General features: G+C 39.1%; 2 protein-coding genes across 5 annotated transcripts in view; one reads left to right on the plus strand and one right to left on the minus strand.

Moving 5' to 3' along the window:
- Positions 1-20,163, plus strand: part of snx14 (sorting nexin 14) — a 74,926-nt gene extending 54,763 nt beyond the window's left edge. For all 4 annotated transcript variants that reach the window (XM_031901817.1, XM_031901816.1, XM_031901818.1 and 1 more), the window contains 3 exons: positions 17,655-17,773; positions 18,179-18,267; positions 18,845-20,163. In XM_031901817.1, the coding sequence (XP_031757677.1) occupies positions 17,655-17,773; positions 18,179-18,239 (180 nt within the window). In that variant the 3' untranslated portion in view covers positions 18,240-18,267; positions 18,845-20,163. The remainder of the gene's footprint in view (positions 1-17,654; positions 17,774-18,178; positions 18,268-18,844) is intronic.
- Positions 2,324-20,832, minus strand: part of nt5e (5'-nucleotidase, ecto (CD73)) — a 53,794-nt gene continuing 35,285 nt past the window's right edge. Inside the window, exons 4-9 of the mRNA XM_002933927.5 lie at positions 18,847-19,044; positions 16,642-16,796; positions 16,176-16,284; positions 15,548-15,697; positions 8,545-8,745; positions 2,324-3,918 (exon numbers count right to left, since the gene is read on the minus strand). Coding sequence (XP_002933973.1) covers positions 3,734-3,918; positions 8,545-8,745; positions 15,548-15,697; positions 16,176-16,284; positions 16,642-16,796; positions 18,847-19,044 — 998 coding nt within the window. The 3' untranslated portion in view covers positions 2,324-3,733. The remainder of the gene's footprint in view (positions 3,919-8,544; positions 8,746-15,547; positions 15,698-16,175; positions 16,285-16,641; positions 16,797-18,846; positions 19,045-20,832) is intronic.

Here is a 20,832-nt window from a genome sequence, read left to right on the forward strand (position 1 = left end):
TCACCCATCTTTTAGAATAGAACACTTTGCCAGAGGCTATAAAGGGCACCTCATTCTGTATTACCTACATTAGGTAAAGAAAAAAGAACTTCTTAACTTGCTTTTGATGCTGGTAAAGCAGAATCGTATAAGCCAGCTCCCATGCCATTCAGTAGTGGATGGCATGAGTAATGTCAACCGCTGTGGCTGCAGTATTTGTGTGTAAAGTAGTTTTGGAAATGGATCATCAGCTATAGTCTGTCTACTTCCAGCCCCATCTGGCTCCCTACAAGCTAGAAACATAATGGCAACATTGAAACAATTATAGGCCCCTGCCAGCAGGATCTGACTGGCCTGCTCAGTTTGCCCAAGCCCTCAGCTCTCTTCATTCTAATAGAGATGTGTAAAACTGATAACTTTCAGAACATTTTCTACAGTGGCTTGCAAAAGTATTCGGCCCCCTTGAACTTTTCCACATTTTGTCACATTACAGCCACAAACATGAATCCATTTTATTGGAATTCCACATGAAAGACCAATACAAAGTGGTGTACACGTGAGAAGTGGAACGGAAATCATACATGATTCTAAACATTTTTTACAAATAAATGACTGCAAAGTGCACCTGTGTGTAATCTAATGTCAGTACAAATACAGCTGCTCTGTGACGGCCTCAGAGGTTGTCTAAGAGAATATTGGGAGCAACAACACCATGAAGTCCAAAGAACACACCAGACAGGTCAGGGATAAAGTTATTGAGAAATGTAAAGCAGGCTTAGGCTACAAAAAGATTTCCAAAGCCTTGAACATCCCACGGAGCACTGTTCCACCGATCATTCAGAAATGGAAGGAGTATGGCACAACTGTAAACCTACCAAGACAAGGCCGTCCACCTAAACTCACAGGCCGAACAAGGAGAGCGCTGATCAGAAATGCAGCCAAGAGGCCCATGGTGACTCTGGGGGAGCTGCAGAGATCTACAGCTCAGGTGGGGGAATCTGTCCATAGGACAACTATTAGTCGTGCACTGCACAAAGTTAGCCTTTATGGAAGAGTGGCAAGAAGAAAGCCATTGTTAACAGAAAACCATAAGAAGTCCCATTTGCAGTTTGCCACAAGCCATGTGGAACTTTTTGGGCAAAATGCAAAACGCTATGTGTGGTGGAAAACTAAAACTGCACATCCCTCTGAACACACCATCCCCACTGTCAAATATGGTGGTGGCAGCATCGTGCTCTGGGGGTGCTTCTCTTCCACAGGGACAGGGAAGCTGGTCAGAGTTGATGGGAAGATGGATGGAGCCAAATACAGGGCAATCTTGGAAGAAAACCTCTTGGAGTCTGCAAAAGACTTGAGACTGGGGCGGAGGTTCACCTTCCAGCAGGACAACGACCCTAAACATAAAGCCAGGGCAACAATGAAATGGTTTAAAACAAAACATATCCATGTGTTAATATGGCCCAGTCAAAGTCCAGATCTAAATCCAATCGAGAATCTGTGGCAAGATCTGAAAACTGCTGTTCACAAACGCTGTCCATCTAAGCTGACTGAGCTGGAGCTGTTTTGCAAAGAAGAATGGGCAAGAATTTCAGTCTCTAGATGTGCAAAGCTGGTAGAGACATACCCTAAAATACTGGCAGCTGTAATTGCAGCAAAAGGTGGTTCTACAAAGTATTGACTCAGGGGGCTGAATAATTACGCACACCCCACTTTGCAGTTATTTATTTGTAAAAAATGTTTGGAATCATGTATGATTTTCGTTCCACTTCTCACGTGTACACCACTTTGTATTGGTCTTTCATGTGGAATTCCAATAAAACTGATTCATGTTTGTGGCTGTAATGTGACAAAATGTGGAAAAGTTCAAGGGGGCTGAATACTTTTGCAAGCCACTGTATCTAATAGTGCACAAAGTTAGCCTTAGATATAGGTTTTCAGGTGGGCCCTTGGGGCCCATTCCATCACTGCCTGCAATATCAATCTGGTTTGAATCTGCTCTTCTGGTGTACAGCTATCGGAATACGTAGGGGCTGATTTATGATCCCTGCAGAAGTGGCCAGGAAAAACAGGCCAACTGGAGAGCTTTTTATTGTTTGCAAAAAGCAGAAGTGTGCTTTGCCCAGCCACATTCTCGAGGGATTGCGGTAGTGGTAGTATTACTCTGCCAGCAGAACATGGCTGGGAAAAATATTAGGTTGTTGAAACACACTAATATACCCTTTTGTATTTGAAAATCTACAGGAAAAAAGAATGATTAAATTAGGGTTACAAAGAAAGAACTGGGCGATAGCTAAGGCTAATGCCACACGGAGAGTATTCTAGGTAAGCTGAAAAAAAGGGTTTCTGAGAATTCACCCCTACTCTTAAAAATCCTCCTACCTGTGCCTGCACCCAAAAGCATTAAATACGCTCAGGTGCAGGCACATGTAGCTGATATCCGCCAAAAACCACAAGACTTTGCATTTTCAGTGGATATCGACTACATGTGTCTGAACCCAAGTGTATTCAATGCTATCGGGTGCACAGATAAGAGGATCTGCAAGGATAGGAGCATATTCTCGTCAAGCATTTTTCGGCTTGCGGAGAATACGCTACATGTGGCATTAGCCTAAATCTACCTGCAGGGTCACTCTGAATGCAGTTAATGGCAATGTTCTTTGCACACTGTTAAAATCTGTATTAATATTTTGTATTAAAAACAAAAGGGCGTCTTTACAATCGCAACCACAGTTGTAGCCACAGGGTAAAAGATGCGACTTTCTGACAAATCAGTGCCATTCATTAAGGGTACTTGAGCCCAAAGCCATTTCTTGCACTTTCACATAGCATTCATTTGCTCCAAGAAATTGTGCACAAGTGCACCTACTGATGCAGGGTAAACTTGCCCCTAAAGAATTGGGCACAGGTGCAAGAAGTGACTGAACACTGAAGATTTTCATCACAGTTGCAGCTTATACACATTGCGCCTCTCCTACAACTACATCAGCAACACTGGAAAAAAACACTTTTTTTGTACTTTGCACACTGCATTTGCACCTTATATGTTTATATATTACAGTACAGCAGTTGTTTGTGCCTTTATATAGATGCAGTGTGCTTATGATCAAAATGTCCTGATGAACAATTGGCAGTCATGGCAGGGGATCTAATGCCATGCACAGCAGCTGAGACTCGGTGTTTGATGTATGTTTGTGCCTTCTTATATGATGTAGTGCAATGGAAGAAATTAAAACATGGGAGTCTAAACAGGCAGTAGCTGTCAGTGTTTGCCAAGCAACGAGGGAGGGTACACATTCACTTTCACAGATACAACCTATTCTATATAAAAATTCTATTTGATCTGATCTTCCAAGCATCCCCAAGTTCCTATTTTCCTCCCACTGCGGATATTGCCGATAAAGTGATCAAAAGGGTAGTAAAAAAGTTGGCAGTTTACAATGAAGAACTCATGGGGAGATGTAATAAAAAAGGGCAATGTCTGCCCAGTTCTAGTAACTCATAGCAACCAACCAGATGTTTCTAGATTATATTTGCTCGTTTGTTGCTAAGGCGTTACTAGATCTGGGCAGGCGTTGCCCTTTTTATTATAGAAGCCCTTTAGTCATATGGAGTGAAAACAACAGCATATCCCCATGCAGCAGTCTATTATGGCTCAGTCCTCTTTCTCCCTTCACTGCTTGTTTGTTAACCTTACAAGATACAGTGCTTCACAGCACTGGCCAGCACTGAAGAGTTAAATATGAAAGGACAGCTTTTAGAGTAGAGTTTGCAATAATGCAAATAAAGTCAGAAGAGAAACCAATGGAAAACTGCCAAGGCATGTGTGCGTAGCTCCATTGGGAGAGTCTTCATTTGTAAATGTTATCCTTCCTTCAACTGCAGGGTAAACCCTTTGCCTTTGAGCAATATAATTGGATACGACTGTTAGATCAGTATCACCTAGAAAAAAAGAAAAAAAAAAATCTTTCAGACTCCGGCTTGTGGATGAAGTGTAGACATTTTTCTCCCATGGGATTTGGATGGATGGCAGTAAAGCCAGCCACCTTTGTGACCATCAGCTGCCAGAAGTTTCAGTGATTTATCTTCAGTCGCAAAGAACTTGAGCATTAAACCTGCTATGGAGGCACCATCCCATTATTACATCATTGCATCTTGTGCAGCAGGGCTGTATTTAGGTCTGGTGTCTATGTTGGCACCGGACCTAAATGTGCCCCTTGTGTTGCCAAGTGATGTCACACACATACTTCATGTGACATCACTTCCTCTATATGTGGCATCACTTCCCTGCCTACAGATACCCTGTACCCCCCCCCCCCCCCCCCCCCACAGCTCTGCCACCGGATTTAACTCTGCCACCGGATTTTATCTTTAGTCTCAAACAGAGCTGATCCATCATACCTTGAAAACTAAACATGTCATGCCCAGGCCTGTGATAGTGATGGTAATGGGTTTCCAGATAAGGGATCCCTTACCTGTATACTAAAATCCAACATATTGAACTTATTAGCTGGAGTTTTTTTCAGTTCATTTACTAGTAAAGAAGTTAAAGGGGAGGTTCACCTTTAAAATAACTTAAATAATCAACCCCTTTAAAATGCCCAGCCCTGGCGATAAGGCACATGTTTAAACATAGCATGGGAAATGCTCTTGCTGAAATGGATATGAGCAATGTATTTAACATCCATACATTTGTACATGTAACCTGTCATATTCTCAATATGATGCCTTACAGAGATACTGTCATCACACCATTTTTCTCTTTAAATACCACTTTATAGCACACACTAATGTTAATAACTTTGCACTATTACTTCCTGTTAAAACTGGATACAATGGGATGTACTAACATATCGATTGGGCCTTATATATAAAGGCTTTGAAATACAGATGGGGCACAGCAGTTTCAAGTACCCAGATATTGTAACATTTCCTCATAGAATTGCACCACCCTGACATCAAGCTTTAAGTTTTGCAACTGATACCAGAGATACAAGGGGTTATTGATGGTTGTAATACTGCTCACAAATGGACACTGCTTACATATGCAAGAAAATGGGCAATAAGTAAAGGACATGGACTTCCTTTAAATATATGCATTGTTTATGCCATTTTTGAGCGAATTTTGTGCCCATTTTATGGTTAATGCGGTGCTTACTGCTTACTACTAATGACCCCTTTGCCACATTATGTTTTTACTTTTGTAAATTATTAAATTTTTCAAGTTTAAACTAATACAGTATGTACTTTGGCAAGGGGTGCACACATTTTTGCATTCAGCTGTATAAACGAGCTCTAAATTGTTAAAAACTACACCATATACTACTCTAGATCTCATTTATAAGGAATAAGGAATTTTCTGCTGCAAAGCGCATTAATGATGGTCGCAGTAGAGTCCTATACTTGCCACATGCCATAAAGCAAATAGCTTTGGCCTGATAAAAGTGGCCTTAACCTAATATTAATATGATATAGACAGTGCTGTATACTTAAACAACTTTTAGTTGCCCTTATGTCTGTGAAGGTTCTCATTCATCCAGGTCATGGTATATCTGTAGTAATAAGTCATATCAACTGGACTTGCTGTGTTTTTTTTTAAGACTTTTCACCAGTCATGCGACTGGCTTTCTTAATTCAAACTGAATGAACTTCTGAACTGAGAAAGCAAGTCAGATGACTGGTGAAACGTCTTCAAGGAAAACACAGTAAGTCGAGTCGATTTGACTTATTACTACAAATACAGTATGTAGTAGCCCTAGATTTTTTAAAGATTTTTTTTTTTACCTTTAGCACCTCTCCTATTTAGAACCATAGAAAGGGTCCAACTAACTCTAGCAACCAGAGTGGTCTAAATGTCAGGGAATTGGGATCGGGAGAGGGACTGGAAACAAGTAAGAAAGCTTTTACTGTTTTTCACTGAGATTAAAGATGTATGCCTCTACTTGTCAGTCACATGGTTTGAAGGTAGGTGACTGCAACATTTTTAAGTATGTAACCGAAATGTCCCTTTTAAAATCTGGTGACTTTATCCTAAGTCTTCTGACATTTTGGGAGAAGAAAAATATAAGGTCTTGGGTGATTCTTCTAGACCAGGGCTGTCCAACTGTAGGCCTGCAGGCCAAATGTGGCCCTTCATAGGATTTCTATGGCTCCCAGTCTACTCATAGACTTCATTGTATGACATAATAATTTTAATATAATCTGGTCTTTGAACATGCTGTATGAGTAATAGTTGGACATAGACAATGTTGTTCTATTGGTGGGACTGCAGTACCTGTTATGCACGCAAACAAATCTATAGGGGCTTCTAATAATTAAATGCTTGTGATAGGGACACATTCTATGCTGTGCATTATCACCAAACGGAAACTCTACATGAGACAACAGATGCCTATGCTGAAGACATGGGAGATCTGGTGGATTCATTAAATAGCAAATCATTTGCTTGCACTTCATTTGAAAATGTAATCCGTCCTCCAACTGCAGGGTAAACCCTTGCCATTCTGGAAATGTAATTGCTTACTTAAACACTTAAATCAGAATCACCTGGGGGGAAAAAAAGCATTACACAAAATGCAAGAGTTTTCTTTAACTTATGAAAATAATGGTAAATAATATAGGAAAATAAGAATTAGCTTAAGAATTGGGATTTATAGCTATATACTTTATATGTGCAAAAGTATCCGGACACTCCATCCTTGATGGAACACTCACTGTTACTCTCTCTCTCACTCTGTAAGCACAAGAACTATTTATAGGGAGTGTGGGGTTTTTATGGGCGATCAGATGCAAACAAACTTAGCATCACCATGTATAATGTCAAGTGTCAGCTGGAGAAGTGTTAAGGGAAAATCTCTCCTAGAGTGATATATGGCATTTTACCCATCTGGCACTCTGCCAGGGAATACTACTTGCATGAATTCATAATGCCAACAGTAAAGTTTGGTGGAGGAGGAATAATTATCTCTGACTGTTTTCCATAGTTTGGGCTAGGGCCTCTGGTTCCATTAAAAGCAAACCTGAAAACTACAGTGAACAATGACTTGATATGAAAATTACTCTTCCTACTTTGTGCAAACAGTTTGGGGAAGGTCCTTTCCTGTTTTAGCACAACGACCCAATAATGGAATGTCCATAAAAATCAGGTTTGCTAAGATTGGAGTGAAAGAAATGACTAGATAAACACTTTTTCACGATTCAGGTATTTTTTAGAGCTAAAATTTGCACAATTCAAGTTAGGGTTCAAAAACTCAAATGTCTGGTATTTGAGTTTTTTTCAAGTTTGTAAACTCGCAAATTCAAGATATTTGCGTTTTTAATCAAACCAGTTTTCACAAATTCCAAAATTAATAAATAAGTCCATTCTTTAAAAACATGGACAATTGGTAAGGCAAAAAAGGTTAAATATTTGATATATATATTGCCTGGGTGCATGGTTAACATTACATAATTAGTGAGCACAAACAAACCGCGCTCACAGGACTTGTATGAAGCAAAAAAAATGGAATTTAATTTAATGTTTAGGCTTAGACTCAAGCCGTCTTCAGGACACACAATTACAATGTGATCAAGTGATGAAACATATAGCTGAAAAGGGCTCCAAATAGTTTGTGCAAAGCCCTCCCCCAACACTACCTCATTCCCTGATTGTGACATCACTTAATGAGATGACGTACACAGCTGTTTTACGTCATCTCATTTAACAACTATAAATTAAACATGCTCCAGCACATACACAGTTAAAGGGGATGTTCACCTTCAGACAGTAGTCCAAATTTAAACAGCATATTTTTATTATTTAAAATGTTTAGTTTTGAAGCTGCCCACTAAAACGCTCACCAATCTCCTCTCTCCTTTCTCTGTAGGGAATTTCCCAGACCAGGACTTGGCAGGCAACAGAAAAATTTCACACTGAACTGGTTCTGGGCATGCTTTCCTTCTGCTTCAATTGCATATCTTTCATATCACTGGCTGGCAAGATTCAGGAGAGGGAAGGCATGCTCAGTAACCAGTTCAGTGTCAACTTCCTGTTAAGGCAAAAAGTTGGTGTCGACAATCCCTTCCAAAGAGAGAGCAGGGGAGAGAGAGAGTTTTAGCAGCACTGATCCTAGTCTGTAACTTCAAAACTAAACATTTGAAATAACAGAGGTGAATAAAAAAATGTTTTTTTGACAGGGGCTCTTCAAATTCTGACTATTGTCTGAATGTGAATATCCCCTTTAATTTAGGGTGAGCAAGAAAGCTGAGGGGAAGAGATTTTGCACATTTTTGCAACATTTGGTTGGGTCTTGGTTGAGGCTCTGTTCTAAATAATCAAAATCAATGTTTATCTCCATCTCCTCTAACAATACACCAAATGAAATCCGTGGATGAGTAAATGGCCTTTTTTATATCTGCATTGCTAAGCTCTGTTCAAGTTGTAGCTAAATCTTTTCTTACTAAATGTGTGTGTGACTGGCATCACTTCCAGTCCCAGCATCAATGATGTCATTAGCATGCAATTTATTAGATGTCATAAGTCAGAGCTTTGTGCTCGTAGCTGAGCCGTATAGAGTATATAACACTCACCACTGTCGTGCTTCAAGCTTTCATCTTTAAGCATACTGAATCCGTCACCCCCTGCAGCAATATAAGAGGGAAGCACAACTTTGTAGATTTTGTCCATTTCCACGGGAACATATTTTGGTACACGGCATTCTGTACAGATAACCTCTAATTTAACAACTCGTTGTCCAGGGCTTTTTTCTGTATCAAACACCACTTTGATGCCTAGAAAACAAGTAGTTGAAAATGTCAAGTAAAAGAGAAAGACCTAAAAACCTTAAAAATACCCACAGAAACATTCTTTCAATAAAATACAAATAAAATCAAGTTGTCATTAATAACAAAGATTAAAAACTGTAAGCACTGTTGTGGCATGAAACTGAAGGGGCCATATACTAACCACTGATTTTTTCTTTTAGAACTCAAATAGAATTTTTTAGAGCAAAGAGTTGCAGAGGAAAAATGCTGCAACTTTTCTGAGATTTACTATGCATCTTAAAGGCTAAAAATCCTAATTTGACAATTCATCAGGTTGCAGAGTTCATGTAGAAGTCAATGGCAAAGGTCCTTTCCCTTTCCTTGAAGTTCTTTCTCTTGTCTGGATACTTCGTTGGAGATTTCGTTGGGATCTTGCCTGAAAAACTCATCTTTTTCTAATTGTTGCAGCGACTATTCGATAAAGTCATTGCAACAAGGTTTTTAACAACTTTTTTCACAGTGACTTTTCCTTGCAACTTACTTTTAGTAAATATTAAACATTAGGGAAAATGAGTTTAGTTGAATTTGAAAATTAAAAAAAAATGAGAAATTATAGAGCTTATAGAGTAAATCTGCCCAAGTCATTAAATACTAATTCATGTTCCTAAACATGGAAGAATCATTTTTTTTGTATGACGTAGATATACTCTTCTAATAAAACAGATATTTACTATTTCCTTGCATATTAATTCAGTTCTTGTTATTCATCTCTTCAGTATGGTATTATGGCAGATAAGCTCAAGGGCCCTTGCAACCAGGTAGTTGTTTAAATGACAAAAGCTGGGGCTTTATGAATATGAAAACTTACATTACAATCCAAAGGCCTGTGGCCTTGTGCTTCTATACAGGTAATGTAAGTCTTAGGTGACTATTAATATCTTTATATTTTTTAGTAGGGGGTACATTATTCATTATAACCTACAGAATTTGTACGTGTCTTGTGTTTTACTCTTTTCTTCTCTCCAATTGGTGATATCACAAACAGCCATATTAAGTGCAGACAGGTTGTAAAGCTGAAGAGTAGGAGAAAATGTGAGGGATCAAGAAGGTCCAGAGGGGGTGGTAGTGGGGCCAGAACTGCATATGGAGGGGAAAGAGACAGAACCAGAGGGGAAATAAGAGGCTCAAAATCACAATGAAGCAAAAACACGAGTGCAAATGGGTGCAGGGAGGGAGCAGTAAAGCAGGGGAAGCGAGTGAGTGCCTGTCGTGTCAAGTAAGAAAGTGCAAGGAACAGAAAGAACCAGAGGGGGAGCCAGCAAAACTGGAAGAGGAGGAGTAGGGAGCAGAGCCAGAGTGGGAGGGGGCAGAACTGAAGCAGGAGCAAGCAGAACCAGAGGGGGATACGAAGCGCTTGAAATCATGAAGGAGTAAGCAGGACATAAGAGCTAGTTGGGGCAGAATGGGGGAGCAGATCAAAATGGTGTGGGCGTGAGTGGGTCCAGAATGGAAGTGACTTGAAATTGGAAGGGATCAAAGAGAGCTGGAGAAGGAGTGAGTAGGCCCAGAGGGGAATGGTGCAGAAAAGCAGGAGGATCTAGTGAGCACCTGTCATGTCAAGTGCAGGGAGCTCTGGTCAGGTGGAAAGGGAAGAAGTGCTGGGAGAGAATAGCTGCAGCAAGTGCTGTGTCTGTATCTTTAAGTTATAAATGGTGCATTCTGACGTAAGAGCATGCTATTTATAAGGATATACACAACCAAACTGTACATTATAATAATATATATGAAGGGCTGCGACAGTGTAGATTAGGGGTATTCATTTACTAGAAAAAACTTGGCAGTAAAAGCCTCATTTATAATGTGCAAAGTGCAGTTTTTAAATGCAAAATAATATTTTTTTTCTCCCACAGTGCAGGGGTTTTCCCCAGACTTCCAGGGTGGTGATCCTCAAGCAGTTATGGGTACAGGCATATCAATAAGCTTTTGTAAAGCGTAGGGGCTGATTCTGTCCTTTGTGGCAGAAGCCTAAAGATACATATTTGTATCCATTTTTGTGCACCACATCTGCACTTAAGGTCCTAAATAAGGCTTTAGATAATATCACTGAATGTTCTGCATTACAGTTTGTTTGGGTTGCAATAAAGATCAAAGTATCTAGCATCTGAAGTGTGTTTGTTTTTTAACTTTTTTGTGTAAGCTACTGCTGAAGTACTTTATGTAAGTAAATTTGACATTTTCTTACTACAAAGAACTGGAGGCAGAAAAGATGCCCTCCATAAAACTGAGGTAGCCCTCAAAAAGAATTGCCCACTTATTTTAGCCAGCTCTGTAATTTGAGTTTAACACATCTGGTGTGGCTGAGACCCCACAATGGCCAAATAGAATAGGATATGTCAGGTGTCATAAACAACAGTTGACAGAGGCCAATTAACAGGCCAGAGGCCAAAACTAGGAAATCACAACATAGACTAAAGAACCAGGCAGAGACTGGAAGAGACCAAGCAGGAACTCAGGAACCAAGGTGGAGATTTAGGAACCAAGGCAAGACTCTCAGGAGCACAATAGCTCAGGAAATAAGTGAGACGCTTCATCACAGGAAGAAGCCTAATGGCCAAACAACAGGTAGTAGCATAAGCCAGGCTTATATAAGCCAAAAATTGATCAGTTCTCTGCAGATGGTCAGCAGGAACCTTACAAAGCCACCAGTGGATCAACTAATAAATGCACTGGCAGTTCATTGCATAGTCCAGAACAGTTCTTGACACCAGGATGGCTGAACCTGTCTGTTGCAAATGGACATAAAGCAGAATATCCAGTGGCAAATATCAGTCAATTTCCTCTACAAAAGACCACACCTTACATTTGTACATTTGTCATAAAGCTGTAAAATGTTTTATCATTTTAACAACCGGTAAGGGCTAATTTTATTGCATGACTGGACTACTGCTATAAATGCACCCAATTTATCCTGTTTGAAGTAGGCGAAAGGTATGCAATAGAAAGATTAAGAATAAGTAATAGAAGAAGTAAAGAAGAAGTAATAAAGCTACCTTTCTCATCTAGCTCAGAAGTGCCAATCCTCAATTGCACTCACCCAGCCCAGGATACAGAACATGATCTGCCTCAATTAAGAATGTAAGTGTTTTGCGAAACACATCAACTCAGTTCCCAAAAAGAAATGAAAATCTCAGAGGAAATAAGTAGAAATTATTCCTATGATCAGGCACTGTGCCATTGTTCCTTCAATGTAGCTAATTTAGTAGGTGTGTAATTTAGCTGATCCCATTTTTGTTTGTATCTACAAGCACAGGAGAGTGGCTGCTGTCATACAAAGTTCTCATTAAAGCACAACATTAGGCATGCCCCAACAAAAGCTTCTAAAGGATCGTTTCTGTCTCTACAAGCTATTAAGTTACATTAGACATACAGCACTTTGGCAGTTCAACCCTTTTCCAGATCTGTAAGTATTAACTTATTTTACTGAAGATTATTATTAGGTCATTATCATTTAGAAATTAGGGTTTTCTGATTGAATGACAGCAACTATTTATCCTTAGCTACAGATGAAAATAAACCTTTAAATGAATCTATCATGGTGTGCAATAGTAGTTGCATTGTATATACTGCAATACAATCAAGCTGGCCAACTTGAATATATTGTAGTATGTATCCCCGTTTTGTTTAAAAGGGAGGGATTTTTTTAAATGGCTTAATGCACAAAATTTCTTAATGTTCTTAATATATTGGTAATGGGTAAATGCAGAGGACCTCTTGTCTATATGGGTCCTGTCTGTGCCCAACTGACCTTAGAGCTATGAGTGCAGGAAGTATTTTTTTCTAATTTAATAAACATAATAAAAGCCACAGGCAACTATATCAATGACCTGGCAGGGCACGATACCATTATCATGGAACAATCATGACCTCACATGCCAAGTATCTGCTCTCCTTAGGCAATGGAAACTGACACTGGAAAATTATATAACCACACAAGAGAAATTATATTAGAATGTTCAACACAATTTTTGTGGCATAAATTAATTAACAGAGCTTGCTAAACAGGCCCCTTAAAGTACTATGCTGCAAGCAAAACTGCATACCACACAGTACCTATATCAAATGCACATTATTTTGTGCTTAAAAAAGAAAATTATTTATTCCTTGTGAGACCTATGACAATAAAATTAATGCTTAATAGAAACACCTAAATTCATACATTTATTAATGAATTTAATTCAGTAGTATAATGTAATTCCCAATAAATACGTAATAATTATAAACAAAATTTGATTATAAAATAGATCCAATATTAAAAACAAATTCATATGGTGCAAATAGACCAGAGTCCAGAAAGGCACAGTGCTTAAACAGTTGCAAATGTCCTGCAACACAACCCTATAGAGCCCTCTGACTGTGCCCAGCCTGTTGCAATCTGTGTATTGAGGAATTTGCTGTATAGCAGAGTAACAGAGAGTATTTATATGCTTGCCAGAGTCACTCAGTTAATGCTCAAAAAGTTCTTGGTTATGAATGAAGTGGACAGTAAAGGAAATGTATTCTGTTGGTTTCTTTAACACATGCAGCTGCAAGGGACTACATTATGCTAACAGACTGGGGTAGCCTGCTGCTTACATGGCGAAGTGATATTGTATAAACTGCATAACGTAATCACATAACAGCATAAATTTCAGTGACATTAACGGCTGTGACACATGGGGAGATTAGTCGCCGGGCGACAAATCTTCCTTGTCGCTTGCGACTAATCTCCTCAAAATGCCATCCCAGAATGTAAATCGCCGGTGGGATGGCATACACGGCGGCACGATTTGCCAAAGTTGCCAAAGTTTCCTCTCAAGGCAACTTCGGCGACTTCGGCAAATCGCGCCACCGCGTACGCCATCCCACCAGCGATTTACATTCTTGCTGGTGGGATGGCATTGCGGAGAGATTAGTCACCCACAACAAGGGAGATTTGTCGAGGCGCGATTAATCTCCCCGTGTATCACAGCCCTAAAGTAGAAGGAAGGTCATTTTGGCATTTTACTGCCAATAGATTTGCCACATTAGTGCTACCTAGAACACTCTTTTTATTCTGCAGAAAGCTTTACAGTCCTAGAAGCATTCTCTGTTTGCTTAAGATAGCAACTGCCATTTTAGCTTGATCTCAGTAGCTTTCGTGCTGCAACTTTAGCCTCTGGTAGCTCAAATCACACATTCGGATGGGAGGGGGAGTAAATTCTTATTAATTCTTATGGGGGGAGCAGGAGAGGGGAGCAGGAGAGAGCTGAGCAGACTTTGGCAGGGGAATGAAAGATTCTTCTGAGAGAGGAAGTTTGATCCTGAAGAACATGTTTACAGAAAAGGAGACAAGAAATCCTGTGTTTCTTTTGATCGAGGACTCTGTAAGTGCTTATGGCTGTATTTACGTAGATCTTCCTGATAAAGCTAAACAGCATAAAAAATAATGACATGAAATACCCCAGTTTAATATGGCAATTGAACGGCATACAAGAAAATGCATACCTTTATAAATTCACACCATTTTTCTTCCATAAATAATTTTGCACAGCATCATAAATTATCCCCCTAATATGTTTTCCGATTGCTGGGGATACCATACCAAATATATGTATTACAATTCATATGAAATCAAGTCAGAACAGGAGGACACATATTTCAATATCAGTAATATTTACATAACCTCATAATGACTGGTGGAAATGTCCAAGTCAACTGGCTCTTTTCTGCACTAGTGACTGCATCTTGAGCTAAGTTTTGTGGTAGCTGTTACTAATAATTATCTAGAAAACTTTAAGTTCAATGTACTTCAAGGGCTATGGATGAAAGAGTGGGCAGTAGGGGATGAATGTAGATATAGGGGGCTCTAGTTCAACCACCTCACAGTTGCTGGTTGTACCCTTCTATGGGAGTGATCACATGACACCTGAAAATGGCAGAGCAACACTTCCATCCATTCACTTGTGAGACAATGTGCAATTTTTTTCAAAAATTCCAGCATAGCTGGGGCTGCTGAAAGTCAGCACACAATTTAGTGGCTAACAGGCATAATACAGCCTCAGGTCTTTATATTCTCTACTCATAATTGTGAGTGATGCACAGGGAACATAAATAAAGGGAGCATTGTAATATACGCCTGGTCAGGGGAAAAACAGGGGTCATTTGTTGTGCATTTTACCATACGCCTCATTCACATAAGCATTGTTTCAGCATAAAGAAAACTGTCCACATAATTTCTACCACGAGCGCTATGCACAAAGGTCCCCATACACGGGCCGATAGTAGCTGCCAATATAGGTCCCTTTGACCGATTCGGCAGCTAATCGGCCCGTGTATGGGCAGATCTCGATCGGCCAGGTTAGAAAATCCAGTCGGATCAACAAGCCGATGCGGTCCCCGAACCGACTGCCCCATGGCCGCAAAAGTAATTCAATTGTTTGGACTCTGAATTAGTCCAATTTTCCTGCATCCTTACAATGAAAGAGGACAAAGCTTCCTCTACAAATACAGGGCTATACACTTAGAGGCTTATTTATTCATATTGGAGGTGATGTTGCCCATAGCAACCAATCAGCAATTAGAATGGTCAAAAGCAAAAGATCTGATTGGTTAGTATTGGCAACATTACCAGTATTAATAAAAACACCCATAACAGTATGCAGAGCAGTGCTTTTTTTTAGATGCAGCACATAATCACTGTATAATGTCACCATTTCTGTGTAGTTCCTCTCTATATAGACATTTCTGAACTCCATATAAAGAACAATAATCAGTCAGCATGGTCATGGACTATACAATGTGGAAGACTTACCACCAACTTGTAGGAATTCGCCAGTTCCAGAGCCATATCGATGAACACTGTGCTCGAATGCACTTTTTAATGTGGACCCTTTAATTTCAATCAAATCAAAGGTGCCTTCAAAAGGCAGAACTGATATAAGGTCTTCTGTTGTAATGGTTCCTGTTAACCATAAACATATAAATAGTTTTTTTAGTAGGCATTAGGGTAGGAATAGCTAATATGTAGCTTTACTTGTGTGGACCTGAATGGTAGTTCCCAGAATCCTCCACTCTGATTCCAGTTCAAAAGGAGCTAAAGAGCCATGGGAAAAACTTGACAAGGAAAGTGGTATGTGGGAAATGTGTTTAGTTTCAAATTAGGTATGTTGGGATGTATGGAATAAATAGATCTTGTTTGTAATGCTTTACCCAAAAACTTGTTCTAACTTTGTTCTGTGACAGCTCAAAGGTTGGCAGAGGTTTAAAGGCAAAATGGATTTTATTTTTAACAAAGCTCTAATAAATAAGGCCCTCTTTATATCTTGTATCATTGTGAGCTGTATTTCGTATGTAATGTGTATGTTCATTTTATATACGGTGCTGCAGAATATGTTGCTTTAGGTATACTTCATAATAATATAAATGTAAACTGAACACACCATTACTAATTCTCTCATCGATCGCCGCTCGAATTCCTCCTCCATTCAAGATGCAGAGAGAAACGTGGTTCCACCTCACTTCATCAGGATGCCGAATGTTGTTATCAATCTGCATTTAAACAGTTGCAGTCATTCTAATATTCACAGAATTTTAAAACTCCAAAACATAACATTTTTAGTTTGTAAATCTGTATAGTTTCTGTAAGGAGAGAACTTGCAAAGGTGGGGCAGTTGGGGAGAAACTGGGGAGGTAAAAATGAAAAAGGAGACTTTGGAAAGTCTGGAAAGGAACAAAAAGGGATATATCTACCATAGGTTTAATGAGATTTTCTTATAGAAATACATTCTGAAAAGTAACTGCATCCAGTTTTCAATATATACAGTATAATCATAACCTAGACAGAATATATACATATATTTGCCAAATGTCGTTTTAAGATTAACAGCACCGTAGCTAGTTTCTTACCATAGCGTCACAGATTAAATTTCCCATGTTGCACTCTCGATTACGGCATTCCAAAGAGGAACCATTCAGATATACTAATGTTTTCCCGATTGGTTGGGAAGAGTAATTCCTTATCGCTTCCTTCCATTGATTGACCTCTCCTAGGAGTGTTGCATCTTAGAGGAGAAAGGAATAAAAGGCCCACTTGTTAATCGATAAAAGTTGAATGCCTCTGATAAATATATAACTAAAAAGGAATATAATATTTTATTTGGTTATTAATTCAAACTTAACAGTAATTAAAGTAGACAAAAGGTAGGTATCAATTTTAAGTTCACTACCTCCAGTACCAAGCAGTTGTTGTGACAAAAAGCTGATATCTGGGTTTTCTTGTGATACCAAAGTTATCCCAGGGAAGGTCAAGGAATCCAAGTATGCCATTACCATTAGGCTAAGGACCCATAGATCGCTCCTACCGTGGGCAGCTAACTGCTTCAAAATGCTTTTCCACCAGCAACAATAGGAGTCGCTGATGGAAAGATTGAGGCATCACTTCGACTTTCCAAAGTTGTGTGAAATTTCCTCCTGCAGGCAATTTCGCGTGACTTTGGAAAGCCTAAGCGATGATTCAGCCTTTCCACTCATCACTCCTCTTGTTGCGGTGGAAAGGCATTTTGGAGCAGTTAGTCGCCCACGGTAGCAACCTATCTTGGGCAACTAACTTGACTCCTGTGTACTTAGCCTTAAGGTCTGCTAATCTATAACTATACTTTCCATATAATGACATTTCTCAGCTACTGTGTTCTTGTTAAATGGTGATTACAAGCTCTGTAAAGCTTTGGCAGAGCCCAGTGTGTGCTAGAAGTGATTTCTTCGAGAGCATTCCATTAATTTCAAGTAATTCTACCTGAATATTACCTGAGCATTACTATATCATAAAGGGCCAGTAGATATTTATATGTTACCATTGGTTCTCATGGAAATTGAACAAAAAAATTCTACATTTATTGACCATTTGCTTTATTTTTTAACAGCTTCTTCTTCTCTTATGTTGCTGGCATAGATTAAAACAGCAACCAGGACATGTAAAATCTGTGGTACTCTCCATAAGGTCCTTGACACCCAGCACAATATATTTTACCATGGACAGCAGGTAAAAGGTCATTCTGTAAAGGTGGTACTAGGTCAGTCTGCAATTTTAATATTTCCCAAGCAGCCATTTTTGACTGCAGACCAATTTAAAAATTACTCATAACCTCCACATGGCTCCTACTGTGTTTCAATTCCCATTCTAAGATTCTAGGGATTGATGATCATATGAAGGGATATCATAAAATGGAATTATAAATGGCATTCTTCATACAGGCAGGGACTGTGTTTTTAAGAGTGTCTGCTTGAGAATTGGTTAATGATAAACTCCAGATATATAGTGGCATATCATATAGTATAGAGTGAATTAATTCAGAATGTCAGTTTATATCAGTTTAGCTGCTTCAATTGTTTGGTACAGAAAAAAAGTTTTATGCACCACCGGTAGTCATTTATTCTATATTTACAGTTGCTGCCCAGAAAGTGAGCATTATCCAGGGCAGACAATCCACCCCCGTACTCTGGACTGACTGGCTGCTGGATTGTGTCCCAGAAACAGTAAGGGAAATAATTAGTAGATGAAACTAGTTATAAAAACAGATTTATTATATTTCAGTGGCTTAAGGGTAACTCAGGTTAATTCTAAGTAAATGCATTATAAAGGTTTATAAAACAGCAGTTGAAAAGATTTACAGTACAAAGTACTTGACCCAGACTAACATATAATACCCGTACTGACAATCCAAATTTGCACAGCAATTCCCGTATGCAGTATAGCAGCAAGCAGACTAATTGTTTAGTGACGTTTGATATATGACTTCCTTAAATAGCAGATAGGGTTGTCATCTTTTCCTAAACAAAAACAAAAATTCGAAACTTTCTATATTTTTTTCTATCTTCCCTATTAATAACATAGGTATCAAATGTCATTTTTACTGACTAGGCTGGTAAAGTGCCAGCAAGGTAGCAGCTGTGATATCAGATTGGGAGATCTTTTGTCATTTTAACTTTGTGGCATTAAATGTTATATGTGTTTCTGAAGTTGAAAAACTTTTTATAAAGAGAAAGCAACCTAAAATTGCTTTAATTTTTGATGTACAGGAAATAATGAAAAATGTTGTATTTCATTGCACAGACCTTCTGGAATGCTTCTGTCAAGCAATATTGGATTTCCGAAAGAATGCACCACAGTTCCTTGTTCATCAAACGTAATATTTAAGTATCCAAGATATTTTCCAAAAGCATATGCTTGAACAACTGGTACAGAACGGCCATCATCAGACATGACGCTGAAAGGATATTCACCAACTGGGACGTCATTGGAAGGTGGAGGACCTGCCAATAAACATGATGTATTTAACATTGGTCAAACAAAAAACGATATGCATGTACAGACTTCAAATATGTCAACATAATAACTGTAAATCTGTACAAAATATGCACTCCAAGATACAACTTATTATTGATGACTAAGCGCAAATATATAATTATCACTAAGAGTACATGTTTCCATTAGTAGGTACAATGCCGGTATATCCAATGTTCCAATCTGGCCAGCAGTTAGTAAAAGTATATGTTTCCATTAGTTTCTACCCTAAACTAACTGTAAAGATAGGTGTAGAGACCCACAGGGTTAATTGTCCCTGTGGCTTTAAATGTTAGTTTCAATGTTATTGGCTCATAAGTTAGTTACCACTTTCTGTCACACTTCAATAAAGTGATTGGAAAGGGGTAGCACTTCCTCTTTGGCTTACCATCCTCTCTCCAGGTGTCTAGGAAGCCTGTAGTGTTGTGCGGGCCAGACCGCAACCCATGGTAAACCTGTGAGTTGGGCGGAAGCGGGGCTTATTTAAGTCATGGGAACAGATGCTGTAAACAAGGTTTAGCCATTTACAAGACTAGCAATTGCCAGGAGTACATTCTAGGAACTTTAGGTAGTTAGGCAAGCTAGAAAGAGCAGTTTTGTGCTCCAACAAAGATTTGATTCCAGAGGTAGATCTCTCTCAGCAATACTGGCCTATAGTAAAGAGACCGCAGTACTGAAGAGGGCTTTAGGCTGTTTGTGCTTCACACCCTGAACCATTTCTGCTGTCTGGGATCTGGACCACTACTGCTGAGTATTCCAAAGGTGTATATTAAAACTTACTAAGCTGGCTCCACAGGGATGTCAGGGAACCCTGCTCTATGTATGACTGTATCTAATATCAACTACAATTCTACCTCATTTGCTTTGTATTAACTCGATGGAGTGTCTCTGTTGTTTGTTTGCAAGAACCTCTGGTGTCCATTTTAATTTTGATGCCCTTGCGCAACACCAAGTCCCTTACTCCCTTCCCTACCCGAGCTGGGTAAGAAAGTCCAATGTGACACATGTTCTACCATCACTAGCCGGGACAAGGCCTTATTTAGCTAAGATAGAGTTACAGAGGTATGGAATCTGTTATCCAGAAACCTGTTATTCAGAAAGCTCCAAAATATAGTAAACTCAATTCACATACAACCAATTAAAAAACAAAAAACAATTGCCTTTTTCAACTGATTTTGCTTTTTCTCTTTTATAATAAAAATGTTTTTAGTAACCTTAAGAAATGATGTTCCAATTTATGAATCATTAGGAAAATCCCATTCCAGAAAATACATTCTAAAACCCCATATTATATTGCAGATCCAAGTTTAACCATTTTTTGGGTTGATTCTGGGCGATTTGCATACTGTTTGTGACTTTTAAAGGCTGAATGGGGGAAGCATTTGAAGATAGGTGGAAATAAGGGACACTTTATAAATAGCAAAACACTTATATGTGATCTTGTGTGTTGTGCTCCAAACTATAGAACTAGTTGGCAGCACTTATCACTGAGGCAAGACATGCATGCCACTGATAAACATGCCAACGCCTGAGAGGTGCAAGAAATCCCTGTGTTACTGTCCTGGCATGCTGAGAAATAACAAGCAACTGCTGTTTAATAGATCTTGCTATGATTTTGAAACACCAACACAATTTATATATTTTTCCAGTGTCAGCAAATACCTTGCAGATATTTGCCAAAATAAAGGATATACCAACATTGAACACTGCCGTAGCAAAACCAACAAAAATACCTCTGTAGGTCAATCATTGGCAGA

Source organism: Xenopus tropicalis, chromosome 5, assembly GCF_000004195.4.
Source record: "Xenopus tropicalis strain Nigerian chromosome 5, UCB_Xtro_10.0, whole genome shotgun sequence".
NCBI lineage: Eukaryota > Metazoa > Chordata > Amphibia > Anura > Pipidae > Xenopus > Xenopus tropicalis.